We start from the raw sequence: 26,533 nt of genomic DNA, 5'->3' as shown, positions 1-26,533 counted from the left end.
ACTTTAAATTGTGAATTGAACATACATCTTCTTTTTGGGTCATTAAAAATTAAGCTAATGTTGCTGTTATCTTTTTTTTTTTAGATATAAGTAGATATAATTGGTGAAGTTAAAAAGGATAAATAATTGTATTTGTGTGTGTTTGTGCACACATCACACTTCAGGGCACCCCTTCAAGTCAGTTCCCCAGTTGGGCCACCCCAGTCAAAAGAAGGTTTGACACGCCCCTGCTGGACTGCAATAGAATGCTGTTCATAAAGCATTACTCTGCCTAAATCTGCATTAATTTCAAAAAAAGAAAAAGAATACATCGTCTTGCTGTCAACCACATGTCACACCCTCAGGAAAGGCAAATAAGTATCTCTCCATAAATCACCCCTCAACATTTTGTCACCTTGCTGACTCCCCTGTCACATCCAGGTCTCTATATTTAGAGCCTCCTTGTTAGGCGGGGACGGCAGTTAATCTAGATTCCACTCAACGCAACATAAACAGTAGATTAGAAAAAAATCTAATTACACACCTCATGCACCGCAAAAAACGATTTGTTAAATGTAAATAGGCAATAACTCGTAAATGTTGAAATGACACTTGGCGTTATGTTTTGACTCTAACAGAAACATGGAGGCAGCATTGTGATGTGACACAGAGCGAGTATTTGGAGCCTGTGTTGACAGCTAATGGCCTGGTTGGCTCTCTGCAACATCTCACGTTATTAAATCTCTCTTATGCTGCCCAAACAGGGCACTCAGCAGATTTTTCTTTTCAAAGAATAGAAATAGAGATCCAACATTTAATGAAAAAAAGCCCCCACCCCCTGTATGAATAAGAGCCACAGAACCAGTCCTTGGTATTCTTTTAAAATGTTTTTGGCTAAGAAAGGGATGAAATCCTCGTTGTAGTCTGAATCACAGCTCATTGTTAGGCTTACAGCATTAGCCACTATGCTGTGAATAAATCTTTTCAGCCCAAGTGGTTGAAAAGGGGGGGGGGGGGGGGGGGGGGGACTAAATGGCTAACTTGGGAACAGAATAAATGACCTGTGGCTGCCTGTGCAACAGATCACCTTTCTGAGACACTGCGAGCGAGGGATTCATCCATAAATCAGCAGAAATGTGAATCTGGACTGTAATTGGGCTCCCTCTATATGTAATAAGTCAGTAAAAGTTATTTTCCCCTTACTGCCCCAGAGTTACTGTGTATCCATGACTTCCAGGAGCACTTATTGTGAGCATAATTAATTAGAAACAATCAAATGAAGGTGGTGTTTACACTATTACAGACTCCCTTTGCCCACATTTGGATTTGCTGACTTGTAGGAGTTTGTCCACTCAGTTACTGCCTCTGCTTCACACTTGTTAGTAAATGTCTCTGTTCCCCCGCTGTAATCACACTGTTGGCTACACACCATTTCAACTGTACTACCATGGACCGCACACAGTAATCTATATGGAAATCGCTCTTTGACGGAGCTTCTATCACAAAACCGCAACACATTTGTTCAGCGGATGGTTTAGAAACAGTATCCTTCCGTCAGAAAAAGTTATATTTCTGCAGCCAAATGTTTCCACTTTCACGCGTCTACGTGACAATTACTTTAGAGCAGAGGTTCAGAGAGAACCAGACATCAAACAAGAAATGTAGTGTTGCAAGAGTGAGTGAGTTAGCTTGCTCCAGCTCAAGCCCTGTTATCTTTAACCTACATTAGTTCACAATGCTGCATTCAAAGTATTCAACTGAAACATAAAAAGAACGCTGAAGTACCCAACTGCAGTTTCTCATTGCTAAGTTACCATAGCTGTACAGATCACTGAATAACTGACACTGAAGAGAATTTTAAAATATGTAGATTTTTAGGCAAGGTCGAGTCCCAAGAAGGTTTTTTTTAAGTGTCTTTAAACAGAATGATAAACATTTAATATTAAAACTAGGCGAGGTTGTTCTCACATAAAGTTAAGCATTTTGAGATGTTACAAAATCACAAAATCTTAAATATGAAGAAATATGTCACGCAAAAGCAGAGGAAGAACAAATAATTCAGCTGATGCATTCATCTGACTTCAGTAAATGATTCCTTTTATTGTTTGGTTTTTTGCTCTCTCTCTCATCCTGAGCAGAGGTCATCAACGAGACTTATTGAAAACACCTGTGTGTGTATGTGCTGGGCCTTGCTCCACCAGAAATGGCTTAAAGCAGCTGTCAGACAAAGTTAGCTACTATCTCGCTAACAGAATGGAGCACTAGACGATAAAGGGTTTGATATTCCCCCTTAGAGTTAAGAGGAAATCCCAGCAAAGCTAAAAGAAAAGTGAATACTGGACTTACATTTGTCAGACGGACAGAAACATGGCTCCACATGAATGCTAATTTTACTTCCTGGTTGCTTCATCTGTACCTAGCATATCAGGTGATAATGAATCCACTGTGAATTTCCTGACAGTCACTGCACCCTGGTGACTTAAAAAAATTATGACTGAAGCTTTAAACATCCTTGCAAGTAGTATCAGGTACAAAGACAACAAATCGCCTAGTGGTGTAGAGATGTGTCATATTAAGAGAATATATATAGGCCTACATCAACTTAGAAACATAAAATAATACAATGGAAGAAAAAAAGATTATAAAAAGTATGTATACTGTCTTTAAACAGCAGTGATTCAATGTTGAATCAATTAACAAGTTTTACTAAATGCGCTTAACTTACAAAGTACGATGTATGCCATTTTAATTATGAATAAAAGTGCACTGAATTATGCTCATGACACGGAGAGGAAACCAAGCAATGTGTCTGAGTCAGCTTTACTGTTTTAATTTAAGATTAGATCTGATTCCTAGTGCAAATCTATATTTCAGGCTATACAATAAATGCAAACCTTGGATTCTTTCCAACACTAATGTGTTCTTCCTTGTAATGATGAATGTCTGTGGAATGGCCCAACAAAAGTCAACACTACGCTCAATGATCTATGGCACACTGCACATCCTCTCTTTAGCCTTGATTAAAGGGCTCCATGCATGAGTCAGTTATCAGAACTATCTGTCTCCATTGCACACTGTTAGCTTCACCAGGACTGACTGCTTATTATTCATACATACAGAAGATAAGAAGGTATTGTGTTACCTTCATGAACCGGACAGAGTGTGCAGAATGGATTAATCACTGAGCCACAAAGCACAGGGGAGCTGAGTGTCATAAACTTGTATAGGCATAAATGAAAGCTGAGCGTGCATCGTGCTGAAAAGTCCCCCTGTTAGTTGTGAAAGCAGCTGACTGTCCTCTTGAGTTTCAGACTTCTTTTCTAGGCTGTTTTTAAAGAGGCTTCATTATAGCCTAAGGTGCTTAAAAAATACCTCTAAACCGCCTGTGACCGCAGGTACCAGCTCTGATAATGTCATGGTCTTCATCATTATTCAGTTTATTTTAATATAATCTAGTTGTAAAAAAATTCCAGAGGTTTTAAATACCAAGAAAAGGTCACAGAGCACTACTTAAAGATTGTGGACTGTTCAGTACGAAACCTTGAATAGACTCAGCCGGTGGATTTGATGGTGTCTTGACTGCAAAAAAAAAAACACAGGTGAATGACAGATTTGAAATGATCTGCTTAGAAAAGAAAAAAGAAATTGAGAAAGATCAAAGGTTAAAGGTCCCATATTATGCTTGGCCCACCTGGGGTCTAACAGTGTGGGCTCAACAGAGTGTAGCTGACGGACTCAGAGCATAGAGGGAGCAAGGAGGAGCAGTACATGAAAACAGAAACTTTTTTAGAACTTTAGCTATTGTGAACGTACAAAAGTAGGTACATAGATTAAATATACGAACCCCAAAAAGGGCATAATATGGGCTCTTTAAGTTTAGAATCTTGCAAATAAAGATATCCACATTTCACTTAGCTCTCGCTTTGTTTTTTTCTTCTTCAGAGGAACTGCCTTATTCAAAATCCCATATACATCCATAGTTATTTAATTAGCTTCAAATCCAACCCCACAATATACTGTTTATGATTTAAAACTTTCATTTAAATCACTTATAATGTCTTGAAAAAATATGGGCAATACTTTTAAAGAAGTTAAGTTTGTCTCTTTAGACAAAATGTTAGCAGAAATCTCTCTCTGGTTGAACTGACCATCGCACAGTGACTTTTGCAATCTGTGCTACATGAGGGTTGGAAGATATTGCTTCACACAAGCCAAAACTGTTTGGAAATACTAATTTCACAAAAACTTTTACTCACAAGTCCAAGACCTTTGAGGGAAGCATGTCATCGCCTAGACAGACTTTGGCCAACCAAGCATAAAGTTGACTTCAACATGATGTTGACTGCACCAAAGAAAAACATAGAACAGACTGCAGAATAACTTAGGTAGTAGAAAGTTGTCTCATCAGTTGATTACTGAAAGAGCCTTAGACTAAAGCCTCTGCTAAAAGGAACTGTTGACATTTATTGTCAAGACTTAGGTGTCACATAATATGCAAGGTACACTTAACCATGTTTTTCTAACCCTAATATATTTCCCTAGCCTGTCTACAAACCCACCAATCCCGGTCTTTTGCCTGCACCACTTATCAGAAAATGTGTGCTCAAAGAGGTCGTTTTGAGATTTCCCTTCATGACATCACAAAGGGCAGTAACCCCTCCCCCAGGTAGTTGACACTCCCCCAGCTAGGTGATATCCTGCCCTCTGAGTCTGCCTTCTCAATGTAAATAATCAGGCATGGGGTGAGAGAGCCATGCCAGAGAGGGGCGTGGTCAGACTCAGCTCATTTACATTTAAAGCTACAGACACAGAAGCAGCCTGTTTTGAGCAGGGCTGAAATAGAGGGGTTTATGGGTATTATAAAATAAAGGGTCTGAGTGGGGTTTTGGCAAGAAACTTCTCAGAATCTCTGAAACTTATTTAAACTTGTTGAAAAGGAGGATAATATGTGACCTTTAATAAAGCTACACTTAGACACACAAAAACAGGATGGCAAAGATGTAGAAACAAGAACAAAGATAAACAATTTTCAGAAAGACTTTAAAGGAGACACATACATCTTCATAACAACTTCAAAGTGGCACATGTGACCATACAAAAGAGACATATAACAACTTCAAAAGGCACATATGATCATAGAAAAGAGACACTCAACTTCAAAGTGGCACATTTGACCATACAAAAGAGACACATAACAACTTCAAAGAGGCAGAAGAAAACATGATGAAACACAACAAATTCAAAGAAATATAAGACAACCATAACTGTATAACAAAAAACAAGGCTTAGTATCAATAACAAACAACTACAAAGAGACATATATGACTACAAAGACACACAACACTACAACATATAGATACAAAACAACTACAAAGGTAAACAAATCAACAATAATGGGACCCAAAATGGCTGCAGATGATCTGAAGGTCATAAGGGCCTTTTACAATGTGCTCAAAGTGCAATCATCTCCTCTCATTAACCATCCATAAGTTGGTCTTTGGACAGTATTATCCTGGTTTGCCAGGACACAGTTTCAGGGAGGATATTTTGCTGTTGACTTTTTTTTATTTGTTTGATTTGTCCAAAACATATTTGTCATTGCTGTGAGGATTATAATCATTTTCCATTCATTTCCCCAGAACTTGGTGAGGCAGAAATCTCAGAGAAATATATCTCAAACACAGTCAGAGTTCACAAGATAATGCCAGACTGCTACAGACGAAGCTAATCCAGACCAGTGGTTAAAGACACAGGGTCAATACACACCTTGTGTTCAGCAGAACAGGATGCCCTTATGAGGCAGGTACAGCAAGAAGCAACAACCCAGTTCCCACACCATCCATCACTGCAGTGTAGCAATTTACACGTACAGCAGACTTACAAAAAAATACTGCAAAGGCACAAACTAGGAAAGAAAATGTCCCCAAACTGCATCTGTGGGGGCGGTAGGGCGAACAGATAAACAACTTTTCAAAGCAGGATTACGGTGCTGTGTTTGCCGAGGCCAGGATGCGTGGGCCTTGTCTCTATATGTGGCACAACAAACAGTGGAGGAGAATAAGCCGGCGTTCACGAGAGACCCGCAGTAGCGGCCCAAACGGGCTTGTTAGGGGGGCAGAGAAAGAACTCATCAATGAACAAGATCCGGGCTGACAGAGGCGCTTGTTAACTGGTGCACGGCAGCCAAGACGGTGGCTCATTAGGGAGAAGAACCAGTAGCCTGCATGGGCCATGCTGGTCTCACCAGATGGCTTCCTGTCTGCTGTCTGATGAAGGATGTGGACGTCCATCATTAACAAATCATGTGCAGTGTGTTGTTTTTTTTGTGTGGAAAATCTTATAGGAAGCATTTAATCCTGTCCTGGTTTGACTCTGTCACAGTTTGATGTTTGAAACTTTAAATCATACACTGCCCCAGTGTTATTCACATGGGCAAAAGAGCTCCATTTTCATTCCATCCTGAGCTTTAGCAAAGTTTCTCTCTGACACTGGGATATGAATCCTGTTGCAACATTGCCCCCTACTGGTGTTAGTAGCTATATATAAAAAAAAAAAAAAATCCACATGGATGGAGGCTAGATGAAATCACAACATGCATTCTCCAAACACTTCCCCATCAGTGGACTCTTCACATGTTGCCAGCCGTCACTATAAATAACAAATTGTTTGCAATCACTGTGTCTGGATAAGAAGCCTGCAGCGCTCTCCAGCTTGATTATCACACGAGGCAAGTTTCCACGAAGGACCAATAAATCATTATTCATCATTCTCTGAGGGGGAAGCACACACCATTGCCGCAGAATCATAAGTGGTACTCGTTCATTTTAGATATTCTTTTCAGGGGTGCTTCAAACAAACAGCAGATGATTTATTTACCATCTAATTTCGCCCATACCTCCAAAATGGAAAGTATTGTTGCATGGTGTATCTCAGTGAGCATTGACTGAGATTGAAATGCATGATGCAGTAACTTTAATTAAAAGTCATTACATTTTTTAATGAAGGAAAACAAGGCTAGCAGAATAAAAAAAAAGAAAAGGAAGGATGCTATAAAGTAAGTATGATATGGCCAGAAATTAAAGAGTTTTTAGAGAGGAGATAAAATACTTTTCTTAGGATGCTTTATTCACAGCTGATGCAACAGGGAAGCCTTGAGGAGTACATCAAACTCATTAACTTAACCTTAAGGGTCATTTCACCAAGAACGATTAATTACATATCTTAAACTGCTCATATCAAAACTGTTAAAGCAGCACTGTGTCATTTGGCTCCTGCTTAAAGGGAAGAAACACTTTGAGTCAGCAAGACTGAATTTGTCCTCCAGTGTTTCACTTTGTTAATTAATTCTGACAGTAATGAATTTGAATAAATTACAGATAAGACCATTTTTAGTACATCCTATTTGTGGCGGGTAATTAAAAGCTGTTGATTTGTTCTTTATATAGAAGTTGAAATAACTCCTAACTACTGACACTACTCTTAACTCTTAACCATAACCTTAATCCCTTCCCCTAACTGTGACTCAAACTCAACCCTAACTCCAGCCCTAAACCTCATTGTCACTCTAAATGGTAAGTCCAACCCTAACACCATAACCCCAACCCCACTTATCCTACCCCTGAACCATTAAAAACAGGGCGAGGAGCTCACACATCAGGAGGGAGCTCGGAGTGGAGCCGCTGCTTCACAATGAAAAGGACCAGTTGAGGTGATTCTTTCATCTGATTATGATTCCTCCTTGGAGCTCCCTTGAGAGCTTTTATTTGACCCAGAACTCACTGGAGGGATTTTATATTTAATCTTACCTGGGAACGCCTCGGAATTCCCCAGGAGGGGCCAGAATACGTTGCTGGAGAGAGGGACATCTGGGTCAACTTGCTTAGCCTGCTGCCAAGGGATATACTGGAGAGAAGGGAATAGATAGGATAAACCCAACACAACACTATCCAGAGTCCATTACCCCCGGCCCTAACCCCCCTTTAACCCCGACCCTAAGCCATTATCCCTAACTGTCAAACCTCACCCAGATCACAAGCCCTGAAAGCTACAACCCACAAATTATACCATCTCCTATCCACAAACCTTTGCCCGAACTCCCCTGCATCTTCAATGTGATGTTGGCCTGTTTATTCAGTAATAAATCTGTTAATGGAAAACCTCTCTGTGACTATGAATCTTTTTCTCTCATCTTAGTTAATTGAGAAGATGGATGCTTGACATCACCCTATTAATAAGACTTCAATCACTCGACACACAAATCGTGTGTGCTCTTATGTGACTTAGATCATCTTTGATGTGTGTGTGTGTCATGCAAGTGTCAAAAACACAAACACCATGTAATCTGATTTTATTCATTCAGACCTGGACCGCTTTCATAGATGGTCCGTAATCAGGTACTAGTCTGACTTTAGCTGAACGACCTCAGCTTGAATAATCGTATTGGAATATGTTCAACTTTTCCATCAATACAGTTCAATATTTGGCGCAACTATGTACCAAAATACGCTGTAAAAGGTTTGCCTTGACTTTACAAAAATGTGTTTGGGTTACAACATTTTAATTATGCACACACACACCTAAGTACACGAGCAGCAGCAGCCATTGCTATTCACAAGCTATGGTTAAAAAATGGGAAAGGAATGTGAACAGCAGGTTGTCATTTTGACATTGTCAAAATTAGATTTGCACATCCTTAATAAAACCATGTTCAAGCATGACTGGGAAATGTATACAAAGGTCTTTTAACAAGTGTGTAGGCATATTCTGATAGGATTTTACAATGAAATGTATGTTCATTTTTAAAAGCAATTAATCACTTTTTTCTTATGGGTCCTGGGAGGGCTCACATTTCTTATACAAGTAGTGGGGGGGGGGGCCTCCAAGGAAAATGATGGGAGGTTGGGAACCACTGGCCTAGAGGTTTGGTCGTGTCCTGTGTGTGAAGGTTGTGGTCCAACCTGTGGCTTATTTCCGCTCCATATTGTTCCTTATTATCTCTCCCGTTTCTTACTTTATCCACCATCCTATCACATCAAGGCCAAAAGCTCAAAATTAAAATCTTAAAATGGGTCGAATACGAGCTGAACAAGAAATCAGATACGGGTCACTGTTGGGGAGTCTAGATGTCGCCCAAGAATCAGGATCTCCTGTCCTCTGCCGCTCCAATTTTGACCACTTTTTGAAAATCTTTCTCAGGCCACACTAAAATAACGAAACGAAGATGTCAGCAGAATGGTCTGCCTACTTAGTAGCCTACTTGTCCTGCAAAAAAAAGTCTTAATCTTAAAAATTAATCCTACTTTTAATACATTTAGGGGTGTAAAACTGACATTTTTCTGCTTCTGATAATCTAGTACCACTGGGTACCCTACTGTTAAACTTAAATACGGAGCCAAATGACCCTCATAATCCCTTTCAAACATCAGTAGATGCTGTGAAAAACAAGACGGCACGAGCAACAGATACATGTACAAATGGCTTGATTTAATTGATGTATTTCACAAACAATCCAAGAACTTATGAGACAAGTGTACAGGAATTATTTTGCCATTTTATTTTTTTTCTTCACATTATTGCTTTACAGTAAAATGCATTGGTTGGATATGTCCAGTATAGCAAGACAATACATTCATATACGTTATACAGATGTCCTCAGTAATGTTTTTATAGTAACTAACTTTACATTAAATATATTTTTTAATCATTTATTATTCTTGACAAACAACTCCCACGTCACATTGAGCTCACAGTGCATCAGGTCGCATTCAATCAAGAAATACACACCAGTCTTCTCGTGTTCAATTGCCATTTCTAACTTGTGTTTTCTAAGGTGTGTGCGCTTATTTTCTACACAGGATTTTCCATACAATCTGAATTAATGCAGAGCTACGACAAGTATGGCATCTTTTTTTTTTTCCTCTTTCAAAAAGAAGTGTCTTGGTTACAAAGATGTGAGTCAGACAACCGTTGAGAATGTAGTCAAGATGAGGACAAGAAAAAAGAGGAGCGGTTGTTTTGTTTCCCCCTGCTGCGGTGTTCCCTGTCAAACCTGGCAATCGGGACATGACCACACAGAGCAACAACAGAAGTACACACCGAAATAAATTTAAAACCGTAACACCGCACATTCTGAATCAACTCAAGAGCAGTACAGCCTTCCTCCTTTGACAAAAAAAATAAATAAATCAGCATCCAAATGTAGTTTCTGTCCGCACAGAAAGCCCACTGAACAGATTCAAAGGGAGGAATGGTGATGTACAAGGATGTCCCTGTGTGGTCACCTCCATCCAGTAAACACAGCCCTGATAGAGTAGCAGCTTAAGGGGGTCCATCTTTTTTTTTTTTTTTTTTTTTTAATTCCTTGAAGTCTGCTCTCACCCAGGTCTTTTGAAAAAAGTAACAACGTCCCGAGGGCGGTGTATGAAAACCGTCCCTCCATCCGTGTGTTCCCTGCTGCCCCTCTGCGCCATCAGCTCGGGTTGGTGGAGAGTTAATGCCCTTGTGCAAGAGGGGACAAGAGTCGAGAAAGAGGAGAAAAAAGGGAGTGTGTGTGCAGGAGGAGAAATCAGACTTCCCTCAAAGTCACTGTTCCAGAAAAAAAAAAGTCTGTGCTTTGGGCTCAGTTCCTCAGCTGTCCCAAACACACACACCTGTGAGCTCACACATCAAGTACTACTAGACAAACCGACGTCACATCTCCGCGGGATCCCCCGTCTTTTTATGGCGACCTTGCAGGGGGACCTTCTTTCACATAGAATTCTTTAAATCGAGATTGCATATACAAGTGCCTGCTGCCGACAGCGCGGCAGAGGAATATTTTAAACACGTAAAACACTCCCCACGCAACAAAAAAATGTCAGTTCGTAGTCTCTGCACCTCAGTTGTTGACTCCTCGCAGGCATTTTTGCATGATGTCAAATGTCTGGATTGCAGTGTAGCTCGTAGCTGCCGATTTTTGTAAAAGTGGGCCAGGCGCTTTTTTCGTGGAGACGCCCTGAAGCCCTCAGCCTTTATTTTTTTTAAAATTTTATTTTCTTCCCGCTGTGCTGTGGAGGGAGCTGCGTTTAAAAGTCCCAGCATGCACTGCAGACAGAGGCGGGGTGTGCTCATGGTGTTAACGAGGTTCCAGTCTGTTCAAAAAGCCCGGAGTGAGAAATACGAAGCGAGGGGCCCATTCCACACACACACACACACACACACACACACACACACAGTTCTCACTCTGTCCCTCACACACACACACACACACACACACACACACACACACACTCACACAGTCGCACGGACACATATACACTGAAAATACACACGCACAGAAGGAAGCACTAGTTGATTCAGAATGAGAGGACGGCTGTTAAAGTGCAATATCTACATGTAACTCAAAATCAAGAGACCATCACCATCGACACCTCCTGGAGTTGTCCATCTCCGAGTTTCCCTGATAACCGACGGCTGTGGTTGGCACCCCTGGCCTGGGTAGAAAGGCTGCAGTGCCCCCTACCGGCCAGAGAGTGTTGTAGCAGACAGTGTTGAGAACCGTCCGGTTTCTTTGCATTTTGTTTGTCAAACAACTTCCTCCGTTCTGTGAGCTGTCTCAAGACGAGAACAGACCACCTGATGATGACCGAAAAAAATAAAAATCGGATGCGTCCAATAGATCTGGAGCCAGTTTGTTTCTCTTTCTTCTTCTGAAGTTGTGCGAAGGGAAAAGTGGACTGACCCATCACTGAAAAGAAATGCTGGAGCGTAAGTCACCACAACCAGCCAGACACCTCTCTGAGTGGTCAAATCTCTTTACAGCACAAAGCAAGAAAAAGCATTTCCATGTGCAATTTGTTTCAGTGAAAAAAAAAAAAAAAAACAGGCAATGTCCTATATTTGCAACAAGCTCTCCTCCGTATTTCATACTAGACAAAACCTTGTTTTGAAAAAATAAATACAAAAAAAACAAAATAAGGTGTTCACATTGTGCCTTGCTGCATATGCATAACACCCTCACAGTCGACTGATCCGGACTGTGATACGTCAGACACAAAGTGTCACAAAATGTCTTTTTTTTTTTTTTTTTAAGAAAACAAAGCAGATTTAATCAAGCAGATGAGGGTTGAGAAAGAGGGGGGAGGGGAGGGGGAGTTAAGAGAAGCGCTAACAGTTTCTGCTCCCTGATGCCAAAGGCCATGCAAGGGGGCGTTGGGTCCAGGCTGGAGAAGGGGAGCTGCCAAGGACAAAACCCTCCTCCAAAATAAACATCAGTATGTTCTTTTTCTTTGGGTGCTGGGGAACTTTTAGGAATGATTTCAAGGAGAGTTCTCTCTACGTGGAAGTTTTGGTTGGAGTCATAAGATTTCTTTTTCTTCTTCAAAAGACTCTGGTTTGGTTTGTGGAAAAAAAGCTTTGGAAAAAAATGGCAGATGGTAATCTACAATGTGAAAACAGTGAAAACACACACCTACACTCAACAGGGGCACTTATGATTCTGGAGGTCCCCGACATCTAAAGGCATGCTAGATGGGTAGAAAGTTAACAGGCCCACAGAGGAAATAAAGACTTTACTGCAATAACAGGCAATGCCCCAAATAGTGGGCATTAAGGACTGGCACTGTGTGACAAGAGGACAAATCAGAGATGTAGAACGGAGTCCACTCTTACAGCCTATACTCCCTCTTGAGAAAATGAGTCATACTCGAGACAAAAAAAAGGAATTACAGGAGAGAGAGAGAGCGCAAGGGGGGAGAAAAAGAGTCTCCCGATAGGTCCGGTCTTATTGAAAAAAAATAATGGGGGGAGTTGAGGTTTTGGTATCCGAGGCATGCTGCTGTGCTCTAATCTTCCATGCACATGGGCAGGTTGACAAAGGTGAAGACGTTGTACTCGATCATGACAGAGAAGCAGAGGAAGACTGCGTACAGGGTGAGGACGTACACACCCAGCTTACAGTCCAGCCGCCATTTGTTCAGGTGGATTCCCAAAACCTGAAAAAAATATAAATATATTAGAATGACTTGTGTAGAGTCTACAATATTTCATATATCAACTTTATGAGCACTGGCTTGAGTTAAAAGAAGAGAGCGGTACACAAACAAGGAAGAATTGAAGGCTGCACCCAATGATTTAAATCACTTGTTTTACTTTTCTGAATCGGCTGAATTGCAAAGAACTTTTTTTTACTTCTTTACATCCAAAATGCAAATGCTGCTTTACAAAAGAGGCTATTTCATCCCTTCCTTTGACGACACCGATATCGATATTGAGGGGAGAAAAAAATCCTATGCCGATATATTAGCCGATATCTTTCTAAGATCTATGTTCAACCTATAGAGGTAAATATAGACATAGATATACACATTTATTGCGTTGATTGCTCAGATGTGGATAAAACACTTGTGGAAAAGATATATAATAAGAAGACGAGACGGACACTCAACTAGAAAGTAACTGCACATTTACGTGCATCTCTGGAGAGTGATAATGCTACATATAGCACCCTCTGCTGGTGAAATAATTGCCAGTGTAATACAACAATGCCAAAAATGAAATGCTATTTGACTTGTGAATAAATCGAGTGATTTTGGCGCTTATCCACGATCAAATTAGCCGATAGCTGCTAATATCGGCCGATGTCATCAGCTGGCTGATTAATCGGTTGGGCTCTGGTGAATACACAACAGCATTGTGTTCACCTTTTTATGATGCACTTTCTTTCACTGATCTGTGTGGTTGGTCAAAAAAAAAAAAAAGACAAAAAATGGGCTCCAGGCCCTTAACTGCATGTTGCCAACAAAAAGAAATGCCTTCAACTGGAGTAAAAAAAAAAACTAAAGATGATAGCAGCCGATATCGATGTTGAACCGATGCGTTGGTGCACGCCTGAAAAAAAAAGTTCCAACTAGTCTCACTTTTACCATCTGCATGGAAACTTGTGTACTCAATGGAGTTGCTCCACTTTGACTCCAATAAAAATGTAATTGTCTTTATCTGCTCACATTTTCATCAATTATTAAAAGCAGTAAGGCAAACCAACTCTTGTTCTGTTTATTCTGTAATTAAAAATGTATCACTTCAGAGGAAATTTCGTGCTGAGACTCCCGCTGTTTACAAAACCGAATTTCAACATTTTGATGAACCAATTATATAACTCAGTTCAGTCAGTGTTGCGTAACGGTGCAGCAATCAGTGGCGAGAGCTGACAAACTGAGATGTAAGTACTGCTGGTTTCACTTTCAAGATGTATGGGTACACTTGTAGCAGTGTTATCTTTCCAGTGAAGCGTAAACATATCATGGACTTTTTCCTCACCGTGAGGGCCACAGAGCCCAGCAGCAGCACCACAGAGTACACCAAACCCCGACTGTTGATCATCACCTGCAACAGACAACACATACGGATCAACAATTCCACCTGCAGCTCCACAAACCTTATCGTTCAGGCCCAGAGAAAATCAAAAAAAAAAAAGAGGAGGAACTGGATGTTTCCAACGTGACAAAATCTGATCTCTTGTATAAAAAAAAGCTCCCTACCTCAGATCCATAGCTGACGCACATGGTCTGTATCGCCCAGGGAACCCCCAGTCCCACCAGAATATCGAACACATTACTGCCAATAGTGTTGGACACCGCCATGTCTCCCAAACCTGCAAAGAAACACAAGTAGTTATTAGAAATGCAACTGTTCCAGAAGAGAGATTAACTTTTTTTTATAGTTTGTACTTTATGATATCCAAAATGGCATTCACCTTATTCAGCGGGGAAAGCAGAGACACAGGACTACATTGTGTATAAACAGCTCTGTATATCTTGTCTGTGCTCAGTGGGACATCTCTACAACATGTTAAACTCTTTGCACTTGGGAGATAACATATTTCTACACTGGACTTGTGCAACTTTATGAAGTGCACCTTTGTTTATATGAATGTGTTCAGGTTTTAGCAATTGTAGCAAAAATGTAGACGATTAAGTGCACATGGCTTACAATGCAACTTTACATATAGACAACATAAATGCATCATCGTATGAAAATCTGTACACCCACTCAAAATATCTCGGAGACTAATTTTACCACAAACATCCAAACACTGCATCAGTGCTTATAGTGTTGGTTCGATCCATTAATACAACTGAAGGTGTTCTAGTGTAACAGTGGTATAAACTGTGTAACCCCTTAAGCTCTACATTCACAGCAGATTCTCTGATGTGTCATTGATCCAGACAATTGAATCTAAATCCCAAAATATTTCAGCGCAAAGGTTACCTTGCCGAGCCACGATGAGACTGGCTATGCAGTCTGGGACGCTGGTGCCTGCTGCCAGGAAAGTGATGCCCATGATGACGTCAGGGATCCCCAGAGTGTAGCCGATTATAGTCACCTAGGGGAAATGTCACAGATCAAAAATAGCCTACTCCGTGAGAGAGAGAGAGCATTTAAAAGTCACATTTGTACCAAATGGAAGAGTAAATGATCAACCAAGATCACAAAATGATGTTGTTTATTTCATGCATTGCATTACCTGCTCACTTACAGGATAGTTAGCGTTAGTTTCTTTTAGACACAGTAGTTTTTATTTGGCGTCGATGTCGCTGTTGCCTACAGGCAGTGTTTTCTTAACAAAACCCTTAAGTGGTCAACATATATTTTAAACCATCTTACCATCATGCTACTCCTAGTTTGGAAACAAAAGAAAATCATAAAAAGGAGGCAAGAAGGCCACAAGAGGAATAGGTAATGTTGGTGAAAAATTTGAATACAACTTGTCGATTGCCTAGTGGTTAGTTTGTGCCCCCCCCCCCCCCCCGCCCCATGTTCAGCAGCTACAGTCCTCAAAAATCTGACCTGTGGCTCCTTTGCGCATGTCCTCCCCCCCTCTCTGATTTTGTGACTATCCATTGTCCTATCTCTCAGAGGTATAAACAAAAAACCAAGTGAATCTTTAAAAATGCATAAATTAATAGCATAATTGTTTTTAAAAAATCATAATTAATTCCCAATTATTATCCCCTACATGGATCTACAAGAGGAAGGTCACATTCAGGGACATTGATAGTATTTCGCTTGTGAGCATACAGACTCTGTATGAACAGCCATGAGGAATCTCTAAGATACTAAGATTTCTAAAACATTTGTAATACGGCTTTAATTGAATTTTTTCAGACACTCTGACTTTCAGGTGTTCCCTTGGCCAGTCCGTTCAGCACTCTCTCACTCACATAAATACTAAGAGGTGTTCTGGTAAATGCTTTCCCTGACAATCTAATAAAGGATTGCTTTCTGCACACATATATAACACTCACCATCCAGACCATTAGGTAGGAGAAGACAGCGATCCAGACGGTGGACAGGAGGAAGGAGAACATGAAGTATTTCTCCCAGCGCGGCTTGGCGCAGTTTGGGACGGTAAAGAACAGCAACAGGAGCAGAGGCCACGAGAGGAGCCACTTCAGCTTACTGCCGATCCCCCCTGAGACACAAACACATGTTAGCACCGACTAGCTTAGCCTCTTCAGTTCTTCTTTTCATGAACATATATCTTTTATTGCACATTTCCAACACACAGTATGCTTGATCTCTAAACAATAATTGGAGAATGTGGACTACTGTGATGACACATTTTAAATCTAATTTTTGTAGGCTTTTGAACACAACACTGAACCATTGTTTCTGGTCTTTAATCATTATTGTCAGCATATTTTTTCATGACAAACATTCTCTAGTATTTTAAGCAACTGGATTGCTTTTGTTATTCTCAAGCAGAGGTATTGTTCTTTGTGTATAGTAAGAGCCCACTACTTATACATTCATATTTTATGAAGCCATTAAATTATATGATCAAGGACTTCAATAACTACAAAGGCTGTAGGTAACAACAGTATACAGAGGGATGTTGGATGCATTTGTATGTTTATCTGTAAGTTGCGTGATGTTCCAAAATTAAATATTTTATTGGTTGAGTGTTTTTGCCCTGTATCTATCACTGTGTGCAAAATGACATACAGTCGCCACCAAGTGTCACATGAATCGCGTACTTGGAATATGAAAAGGTGAGATGGTGTCGTTCTCCTCCGGCTCGGTGGGTTTGTCCTCTGGCACGTTTCCGTTCTCGATTTCCACCTTCCCATCAACCACTTGTGTCTCCACTCCGTTGGCGGCTTGGACCAACTTCTGGCGCTTTCAGAAAAAATAAACTTAGTCAAAGGGCACATGACCAGACGCGTTTTCTACTGTAACTGCTGCAGTGTTTTCTTTTAGAATACTTCTTGCTCGTGCAGTCACAAATGGAAAAACACAAACATGTATGCTGTGTAGCGGAGATAAGGAGACTCTTAAGGGCTCATAAGAACCTCTTGACATACAGCAGTAGCAGTCAAACCCTCAAACTGGAGAAACAACGTACCTCTGTAATGATGAGGCGACTGGCCATGCGCAGACGGGTCTTGGGTCCAAAATGGCTGGTGACCATGACGCGGAGGCCGGCTTCTGGGAACCTGAACTTGGAGGGGCTGGCGTTCATGATCTCGTCCACCATCACGACCGATCCGCGGCTGTAAGCTTTGCTGGGCTTGACTGAAGGGTGGAGGGAGATTATACAAATACAAAACATGTCGAGAATAAATGGACTGTGGATCCACCTTCATGATCACTAGACAAAAAAGTAGAACTACATTTTTATTCATTTCTGTAAATGTCATGCATTTAATAAAAGTGCACACCCTCTTAACAGTGTTGTAATTTGTTATCAAGTTGTGCACCCTGGAGACCCCTTACAGTGCAAAAATAAACTAACCAGGACTAAACAAAGACCATTTTAAAAGATGTGTGTAGGCATCAATAGCTCCTCCTTACTCTACAATAAATGTCTCCAGTGTTATTCTGTCTTCCCTAGTGCTACACTTTCAAGGTCCAAGCTCCTTAAGAATACTAATGGATGCTGAACTAGAGCAATTTGTCACCATGTCAGAGTTAAAGCTGCACCAGGCAATACCTTACGACAACACACACAATTCCCATTACCTCCCCCCACCATCACCACGAGGCCTCAGTGTGGTCCGTTCAATGACTTCAAAAAGTGAGCAAAAGCATCTCCTGAATGTTTCTTCATAACAAAGTCAGAATGCGTTTTTCCATAGCTCCAGATTTGTACACCTTTTGTGTCTTTAAACTCCATGTGACCTGAAAGTTCATGTTGGTTGTTGTGACAGAGATCATCATACAAGTTTAGACCATTTTAACTCCAGTATCTTATAAGATAGTGTCTGGATGTGTCGAGCAAAGATGCTGTCTAGGCCCTGAAAAGGGAAGGGGGGGGGAAAAAAAAAAAAAAAAAAAAGGACCCGAAACTTCAAACTTTAATGAGTCAATTATTTCGACTCTACAATTTTTACTTTTGCAGTGAGTTTTCACATTAATGGAAGCTCTTTTTTTTTGGGAGGTTGAGAAACTTTTCTTCGTATCAAATTATCTGAAGCATTCAAAAGATAATCACATCTGCAGTTTGTTTTCACTGTACAGGTTTTATGTTTCACTTCTGAGCACATTTTACATACACCTGCATGTATTAGCAGAATTCAGACATGTTCATATTTAAATATCATTTTGAGACAGTCATGGATCTGCTTTAGTAAAAAAAAAAAAAAAAAAAAAAAACTCTCGACTGAAACTCTCTTCGGGGTGAGCAAGTTCAGTCGTTTCTGGAGCTCAATCAAAAACAATCAGATCATCAAATCATTCATTCTGTTACATCATTTTATCCTCATGTTATGGAAGAAAAGAGGAGTGGAAAATCTTTCTCCGCTGCTGAAATGTTCCCCGTTCTCATCTCTTTGGGGTAAAAACATCACACACCTGCTTTGTTAGATCGAGTGTGTTGAGTGCAGTTACCTACAGGATTTCTGGGTGCTGAACTTCAAAAAGCTTCCTCACATTGCCTGGTGCAGCTTTGAAGTTCTCCTTGTAGTTGTGAATATGTATGAGTGGACGAGGATTTGATTTTCAAAACTTGTGACATGGAGGATATAACACCTTTGGCATCTTTCAACTGACAACTCGGCTGGCTTACATGTTAAACAAACAGTCTCTACAGATGAAAAAAAGTTTGCTCTAACAGTAAGTTATATCTTAAAGTCTTTTATTGAGAACCTTTAATCCTCGTTTCCCTGTGCTTACAATTAGCTATAAGATGCAGTGTATGGGGAATTACAAAAAAAATTCTACTTATTAGTTTAACTCTGAATTAATTTCACTTATTATGCATGCAAGAATGCACATAAATTAACAGCGTAAACAGAGCAGGCATAAACATTTCCTCTTGTGAAATTCATTACCACTTCAGGAGTGAGTGGGTCTGCGCCCCAGAGACCGGCAGAGGGAGAAAAAAGTAGTTTGCAAGCAGAAAGAATAGGCACACAGCAGCACAAACACTGTAGACAATAAGCAAGAGTAAGTTTAGTAAGGCTAAACAGACAGGCATGTTAACACTAAGGCAGCCAAAGTAGGAAAGGTTTAATATCTCGGAGGGGTTAAAGTTCAAAAAAAGGTAGGAAAGCAAGAAGTGGAGAACTATGGCTATGCAGAAAATCTCCCCCCAAACATGGCATTAAAGAGGTTATTTAGAAAAGGGTTTTTAATAAGTTTGAAACCAAAGACAACAAAGTCCCCTGACATTAAACTGCATTACCGAAAGGAAGATTAAAGAAGATCTTCATTATGCCGTTCCCATTTTGAACAAGAACTTTTCATTTCGTGCCCCCTGCATGCCTCGATAAGCTCCAGTTTCTTATCACCCCGACAAAGACTTAGCGGGTTGACAAAATGAATGGAGGGACATAGCTGAAAAAACTTTTTACAATTATCACAAGAAAAAAGGAACAAAGTGGGGGAGGAATTTGACGCACCATCTTTCTTCAGGTAGTGCAGTTCACTGGAGGTCAAAGAAACTAAAGTCGTCTTGAGCTTTTTATGGCTCTGCAGTTATATTTAATGGAACTGTTTGACAATTTGGAGGAAAAAGTATCTGCTTTCTTGTCGAGAGTTTAGAAGGTCGATACCTCTCAGGTCTGTACGCTAAATATAAATTTGCAGCCAGCAGCTTGTAAGCTAAACAACCTGAAAAGAAACAGACGAGTAACACAGCTCAGGACAAATATAACAAAATCTTCTAGCAAGCACCACTAAAGCTTGCTAATGAATATAATATTGCTTCTTTCATAAAGTCATACAAAACTATACAGCATGCAGCTTGTTAGCTTAATCTCTTGCATAACAAAAATAAGAGGACACAACTAGCCTTGCATAGTACAAAAAGGGGACAAAATCTTCCACCAAGCAACGCTAAAGAACATAATATTGCTTCTTTCATAAATTTATACAAAAATAAGTTCTGTACGCTGAATAGAAAGCCACACTGCACGCAGCTCGTTAGCTTAAAAAATCTGTAGCATAACAACAAAAACTTGCCTAGAACGGTACAAAAGGTGACTAAACAACCAATTTAGCTGGCTAATAAATGATTTTTATATATAGTTATATTTAGATGATATAAATAATTTTCTCTGTTAAATTCACACGGAAACTGAAACCACTGAATATGAAGCGTTGCGCCTTCTGCACGTTAGCTTAGCAAAAAGAAAAAGAAGAGGTAAACAGACGAGTTTACAATTACGATGCTAGCTAGCGGCACCAGGGGTAAATTTCATATTTCCTATCTTTGAAATTAATTTAAAAGCTATGGTGTAAAAAGATAATTTAGCTGTTTAGCTGCTGTTATTAACCCAAACTGGCTGATCATTTCAGATGAACAAGCTGTTCTGTGTAAATACGCTATATGCTAAATTTGTTGCTAACCAGTTACTGGCTAGCTTTTTTTTTTAGCGGCAAGATATTAGAGCGGTATCAATCTTCTTGTGTAACCGTCAGCAAGGCAGAAAATTAGCATACTTTCTAAAATGACAATTTTGACTAAGTAAATGTCAGAATAATCGTAAGTTTCTTAAATTGAGCAGAAAGAAACAAAGGTAAGAGCCACAGACCCTCTAACAGAAGGAAACAATCATGTTCCATCAATCAAGTCAATTTGTGAATTCAATATAGGCAACACATCAGAACCAAAATCTTTTTCTAAGAAACAAAATGTGTGATTTATTTTTCGGTAGTCTTGTGTATCCAGCCTGTCTGATTAACCTTACCTTTTGCGAGTAATGGCGATGACGGGTCATCATCAGAAACATAGTCATAACTAGTATTACCGTCCTCCATCTCGCTGCTGGCCGCAGCGTTACCATTGGCCACATTCTTCTTGGACTTGGACCCCATGAAAAATCTCTGCATGCTGGAGTTGAATCTGAGAAAGAGGTGGAACATGAACCCTCAATTAGATATACTGAAAACATATAACCTACAGTCCTAAAGGGAAAAACAAACACACAAGCTAGTTTCAAAATTAATGTTTCAGCACAAGCCCCAGATGAAAGGCTTCAAGTACTGATAACAAGCCACAATATTTTACTCTCCATACACTTCTATAGAATTCATTTACATTTAAGGTGGCCTACTTTAAAAAGATGGTGTCAGCATTATGCTATATACAGAATGGCTGAAAAAAAAAAAAAAATAAACACAAGCTAAAAGAAATGTATCTGGAAGCAAATCACAGGGCTTTTAATCATCATCAGTAAAGACATTTGAATAATTATAATAAATACTGATCACACTGCTGCTGCATTTGAACAAAGTGCAGAGGAAAACTCTGGAAACATCACAAGAGTTACTTTTCCTTCAGAAGCTGATGCTCAGACTAAAATGTCTTGTAAATCAGTAAATAATTCAACTAAATCTTTTATTTGAATGAGGATTTTTTTTATTATCCGAGTGAAATAAAGGTTATTATATTTACAGAGATTTACGTTTTGGTATAAAATATTTAACAAAATCAGTACAAAAAGCTGCACAAGAAGACAATTATCAGTCCATCATCAGTTTAAATAATCAATAAACAAGAACTCCAAGGACTGAGAACCTACACAGACAAACAAACAAAACGTTTGTGTAGTAATTAAAACAGAATAAAATCAATCACAAAGCTTTAATTTTGCCTTCAACCCCCAGAAGGAAGTGGAAACTGAAGTAGCAGAAAGCTAGCCAGCAAGGACAGACTATCAAGCCTGAGACAAACACCTGCTCTGTCTCGTTTTCAGCTCGACATAGTTTCATTTTCTATTCAGAGTGTGTTAATAAGTTCACAGACTGATCATTACAGTAAAGTGCAGAGTATTAAGTACTATAATTCTATAATGGTTTCAAACACTGGACACTTCTTACAAACAATAGTGGCTACTCTACACCAGTTGTGATATTTTTCTCTTTACTGTACATTAAGATTGACATATCTTCAGATCTTGGGAAAACTGCCTTTAACACAAAAGAAATCACCAATAATCTGGTTTCGGACCTCACATTTTGTCACTTTTTAACCCAAACACGCTTGACTTTTGCTGACCAAAAAAAAACGAATGACTTTTTTTTTTTTTACAGTTTCTGTTTTGAATTCCTAAATTTTTACTCTATTCTGTTTGTTTTACAACTGGCAGCACATATGCTATTTTAGGAGTGAGTCACAGCGGAGGTCACCTCAGAGAGTCTTGATCGCTCTATATAAAACCCCACTCTACTGCATTTTGACTGGAACAGGCCTAAAATTGTCAGCGGATATTTTGGGAGAGGAGAGACATATGACAGCATATCCTACAGTAAGCACTTCTTTCCTCCAAATGAGAAAGGAGAGGAGTGATCTGGTTAAGCCGGTGCTCTTAGCCGCTGCAGAGGGAGAAAGATTAAACTCTTATGGCAGGGAGAGAGCAGGCTGCTGCTGAGTGTTATACAGATTACCAGCTGGACATAGACATAGAGGCAGAGGAGCAGGACCATGTGGGTGGTATTACGCAGTTTAGGATATAAAGACACAAATATGGCATGATTGAGTCCCTTTTTTTGTATGCATGATGCAGTAAAACATGTTTCAGGATGGACTGTAAAATGAAATTTGTTTAGTCTTATACATAACATAGACAAATGTATAACAAAAATATCCCATGTAGATCCAATATTCATCACTCAAATTCAAAGACAGAAGTTTTTTCATGGAGCCAAACTTTTGTAAAACGAATCACATCTGGAATATTATTTTATCAATCAATCAATCAATTTTTATTTGTATAGTGTCATCTCATAAGAAGTGTTATCTCAAGACACTTTGCAAAAAGCAGGTAAAAGACCTTACTCTTCGTCTTTTAACATTACAAAAAGCAGGTAAAAGACCTTATTCATTGCTATATTACAAAGACCCAGCCTATCCATCATGAGCACTTAAGCAAAGCAGCAAAAGTTACAGTGGTAAGAAAAAACTGCTTTATTAAAAAGGCAGAAATCTTCGGCTGGATCCCCGGGCTCATTATGAAACAGCCTTCACAGGCCTAGACTGCGCCGGGCTTGGAAGGGGATAGGGGGAGAGATGGGATAAAATGCAGGAAGAGGGACAGGGAGCAATGGAGTGGGGTGTTGTTCAGGCAAGCCGTCCATTTTAGAGTTTTTTTTATGTGTTCAAATCAAACCAGTTTAAACCAAAAATTTAAAACTTATATCTATCAGTGAAGGAATCATGTTAACTTCAATGTCAAGTGAAATAGTCTAGGATACAGTATATACATTGAAAACTCTAAAATGATGCTCTAACTGTTGTGGAAAAGCATCATTCATTAGAGGAATTCATTAGAGTGGCCATATTTGCAGCAGAAGGCTCCTGGGTTGAATCTTCAACTAACATCTGGTGAGGGGACATGACTGAGACCCTCCCCTCCAGCTGGAAACCCGCTGCTCTCCTGTGAAGCTACTGAGCACACAGTTGGTCATATTAATCAGCCCACAGGTACCAGGTGTGGTAGAGTTTAAGCATCTCTTCCCAGACACACATATACAAACACAAACACACACATACACACACACTCACAATGCTGCAGTGGGAATCTCTTGTCAGCAACAGTGGAATGTGATACATGTATGCAAATACTGTATACATTATATTTCAATATATGCAACCTATACTCCTAGTGGATGAGATGTACAGTATAAGGGAATTATTGGTCCTTTTAAATTGTTGCATTTGTCTGACAACTAAATATACATGTGAGAACAAATTAATTTGAAAGTGTGCAGCAGAGCTTTTTTTTTTTCTCTTTCTTAGCCAAAAAAATCTTCTTGTGACCCATAAGATGTAGGGCCCGATTGATATGGGATTTTTGGGGCCTATACAGATTTATCGATATAAGGAAGATTAAAAATCTTTCTTACATTTCTACGATCTTTGGAGACAGATCAACACAAACACATTTTCTGTGTTGATCCCTTTAATGCAGTTATCAAACACTTGTGGAAAGATGTATAATAAAGACAAGATGGTCACTTAACAGGAAACTAACTGCGCATGTATGTGCATCACCACTCTGGAGAGTGATAATGCTTGTTGTAATCCATAAAGCGACCTCTGCTGGTGAAACCCAGAAAGATAAATGCTAGTGTAATACAATGACATTCAAATGAAATGCTGTTTGACTGGTGAATAAATCTAGTCACACGGCGCAAATCAGAGACTAAATTAGCCGATACCAATATTCCCTTGATAGGCTAATATCCGCCAGTATTATCGGCCGGCCGATTAATCAGTCGAGCTCTTCTAAGATGTCTCGTGTTGCATTTTGAGCAGTTGGACTACTACATTGGGAATCATTTGACTGAACTAGCCAACTCTCAATGACACAGTTAAACCATCACAACCATAATAAGTCTATTTTTAATTGCACAGTTTAATAAAAGTCTATTTTTAAATTGCACAGTTTAAGTTTGAGTCATCTAGGGGTATTCTATAAATCTTTTTTTCGGGTTAATATGTATGTATGGCGGGGGGGGGGGGGGGGGCGTCGGTTTTGTGGTTAATTTGTAACAAATGTTTCATCTGTCATCTGTCCCTCGCAGCAACGACAGTAAAAGGCTGCTTTTCTTCATTCAAAAACTATCATTGCCATGTATAATAATGAAAGCTAAAAAAGGCAATTTCCAGTGTAACAGTACATTTATATGCTTGTCTTTCTGTCCTTTTACGATGTTGGATTTCAAATTCAGGACACCTTTCAGGAAAGAATACCTTTTACATTATATAAATCAATTATTCCAATACTTTTTTCTTCTTGATTAAATATGCAGAACTTACTTCATAACGAGGATGTAGCCAGCATACATGACCACCAGCACCAAACTCTCCCACCTGATGAAGAAAACAAAACAAGATAAGAGAGAGCATGGCAACAAATGGATGTTCCCAAACACTGTAAGAAGTCTGCTAACAAAAACTTACACACCAGACCATGTCGAGCTAAATCAATCAAATCTTTAAGCTTTGAGAATTTGATAACACACATTTGTGTGTGTTATCAAATGTTTATTGACTTAGTTTATCAATGATAACCTGAATGTAAAGTTTTGTTTCATCTTTCATATTCAGACTCATTTCAAGATTAGGATGAGTAACTTACCAAACTATCTTCCCGTCGTAGATGAACTGAAAAACAAAGGAAACGTTTCTTTAGATTGGAGTGAGTAGCATTGAAAGAAGAAAGTCATGACAGGGGTTCATTTGTAAAGTATGTGATAAACCTTTGACAAACTTACTGCAATCAAAGCCAAAACAGACAGGGTGTAGTAGAAAGAATCCCTGAAGACCGCCCACCAGGTTAAAATCACCACCTGAGATTTCACACGTTAGAAGTGCTCAGTTGCATTTGACATATTTTCTTTAAACGGCTTAAAGCAGCAGAGACTTTTTGTGTTATCAAAAGCACTCAAGATGTACATTTTCTGTAAAGACAGATATATTTGAAAGGAGAAACAGATTAATGATCCATTTAAGCCCCGAGAGTTCAGCTCCTGTATTTCCCACTAAAACCAGTTGTGAGAAAAACTAACTGAAGCTTTGTTTTCCCTCGGCACAAACACTTCTGCCACACATGTGCGTCTCTCTTTAGTACATGAATAAACAGAATGATGCCGCTGCAGCAGGAAATCACTTTCTCTACACACACACACACACACACACACACAGTGGGCCCACTAGAGAATAAACCTTCATAGAGGCAAATAAGGTGGTGAACAAACACATCTGGAATGACCTACACAAACGACAATGGACATCATGTTCCTCACATTCTCACACACACACACACACACACACACACACACCTGTCCAGCGAAGATCCCGCAGACACCGATGATGCAGAGGATGTTAAAGACGGCTGAGCCAACGATGGTCCCCACCCCCACATCGCCGTGGGTGATGAAGACACCTGCACACAGGGAGGGAGGCAGCCAATCAGGATCAACGTGACACCAACCATCTGTGTGTGTACGTGTGTGTGTGTATTTGTCTACCAATCACAGAAGCAAAAAGCTCTGGTGCAGAGCTGCCAGCTGCCATGAAGGTGGCTCCTGCAACGTCTTCACTCAGGTCTAATTTCTGCAGAAAGGA

General features: G+C 39.8%; 1 protein-coding gene across 2 annotated transcripts in view; it reads right to left on the bottom strand.

Moving 5' to 3' along the window:
• Window positions 1-9,509: 9,509 nt before the first annotated feature.
• The window catches only part of slc24a4b (solute carrier family 24 member 4b), a 42,478-nt gene continuing 25,454 nt past the window's right edge, over window positions 9,510-26,533 (bottom strand). The window contains exons 5-17 of one of the 2 annotated variants that reach the window (XM_065963703.1): window positions 26,437-26,521; window positions 26,248-26,351; window positions 25,681-25,755; window positions 25,545-25,570; window positions 25,223-25,276; window positions 21,210-21,304; window positions 17,363-17,532; window positions 16,995-17,130; window positions 16,263-16,429; window positions 15,226-15,340; window positions 14,496-14,608; window positions 14,275-14,340; window positions 9,510-12,950 (exon numbers count right to left, since the gene is read on the bottom strand). In XM_065963703.1, the coding sequence (XP_065819775.1) occupies window positions 12,801-12,950; window positions 14,275-14,340; window positions 14,496-14,608; window positions 15,226-15,340; window positions 16,263-16,429; window positions 16,995-17,130; window positions 17,363-17,532; window positions 21,210-21,304; window positions 25,223-25,276; window positions 25,545-25,570; window positions 25,681-25,755; window positions 26,248-26,351; window positions 26,437-26,521 (1,356 nt within the window). In that variant the 3' untranslated portion in view covers window positions 9,510-12,800. Of the gene's footprint in view, window positions 12,951-14,274; window positions 14,341-14,495; window positions 14,609-15,225; window positions 15,341-16,262; window positions 16,430-16,994; window positions 17,137-17,362; window positions 17,533-21,209; window positions 21,305-25,222; window positions 25,277-25,544; window positions 25,571-25,680; window positions 25,756-26,247; window positions 26,352-26,436; window positions 26,522-26,533 lie in introns of both variants that reach the window. The other variant, XM_020628207.3, reaches the window with a different exon arrangement.

Source organism: Labrus bergylta, chromosome 15 (assembly GCF_963930695.1).
Source record: "Labrus bergylta chromosome 15, fLabBer1.1, whole genome shotgun sequence".
Classification (NCBI taxonomy): Eukaryota; Metazoa; Chordata; class Actinopteri; order Labriformes; family Labridae; genus Labrus; species Labrus bergylta.
Note: the sequence above shows the minus strand (reverse complement) of the source record. Positions and strands in the feature narration are given on the sequence as shown.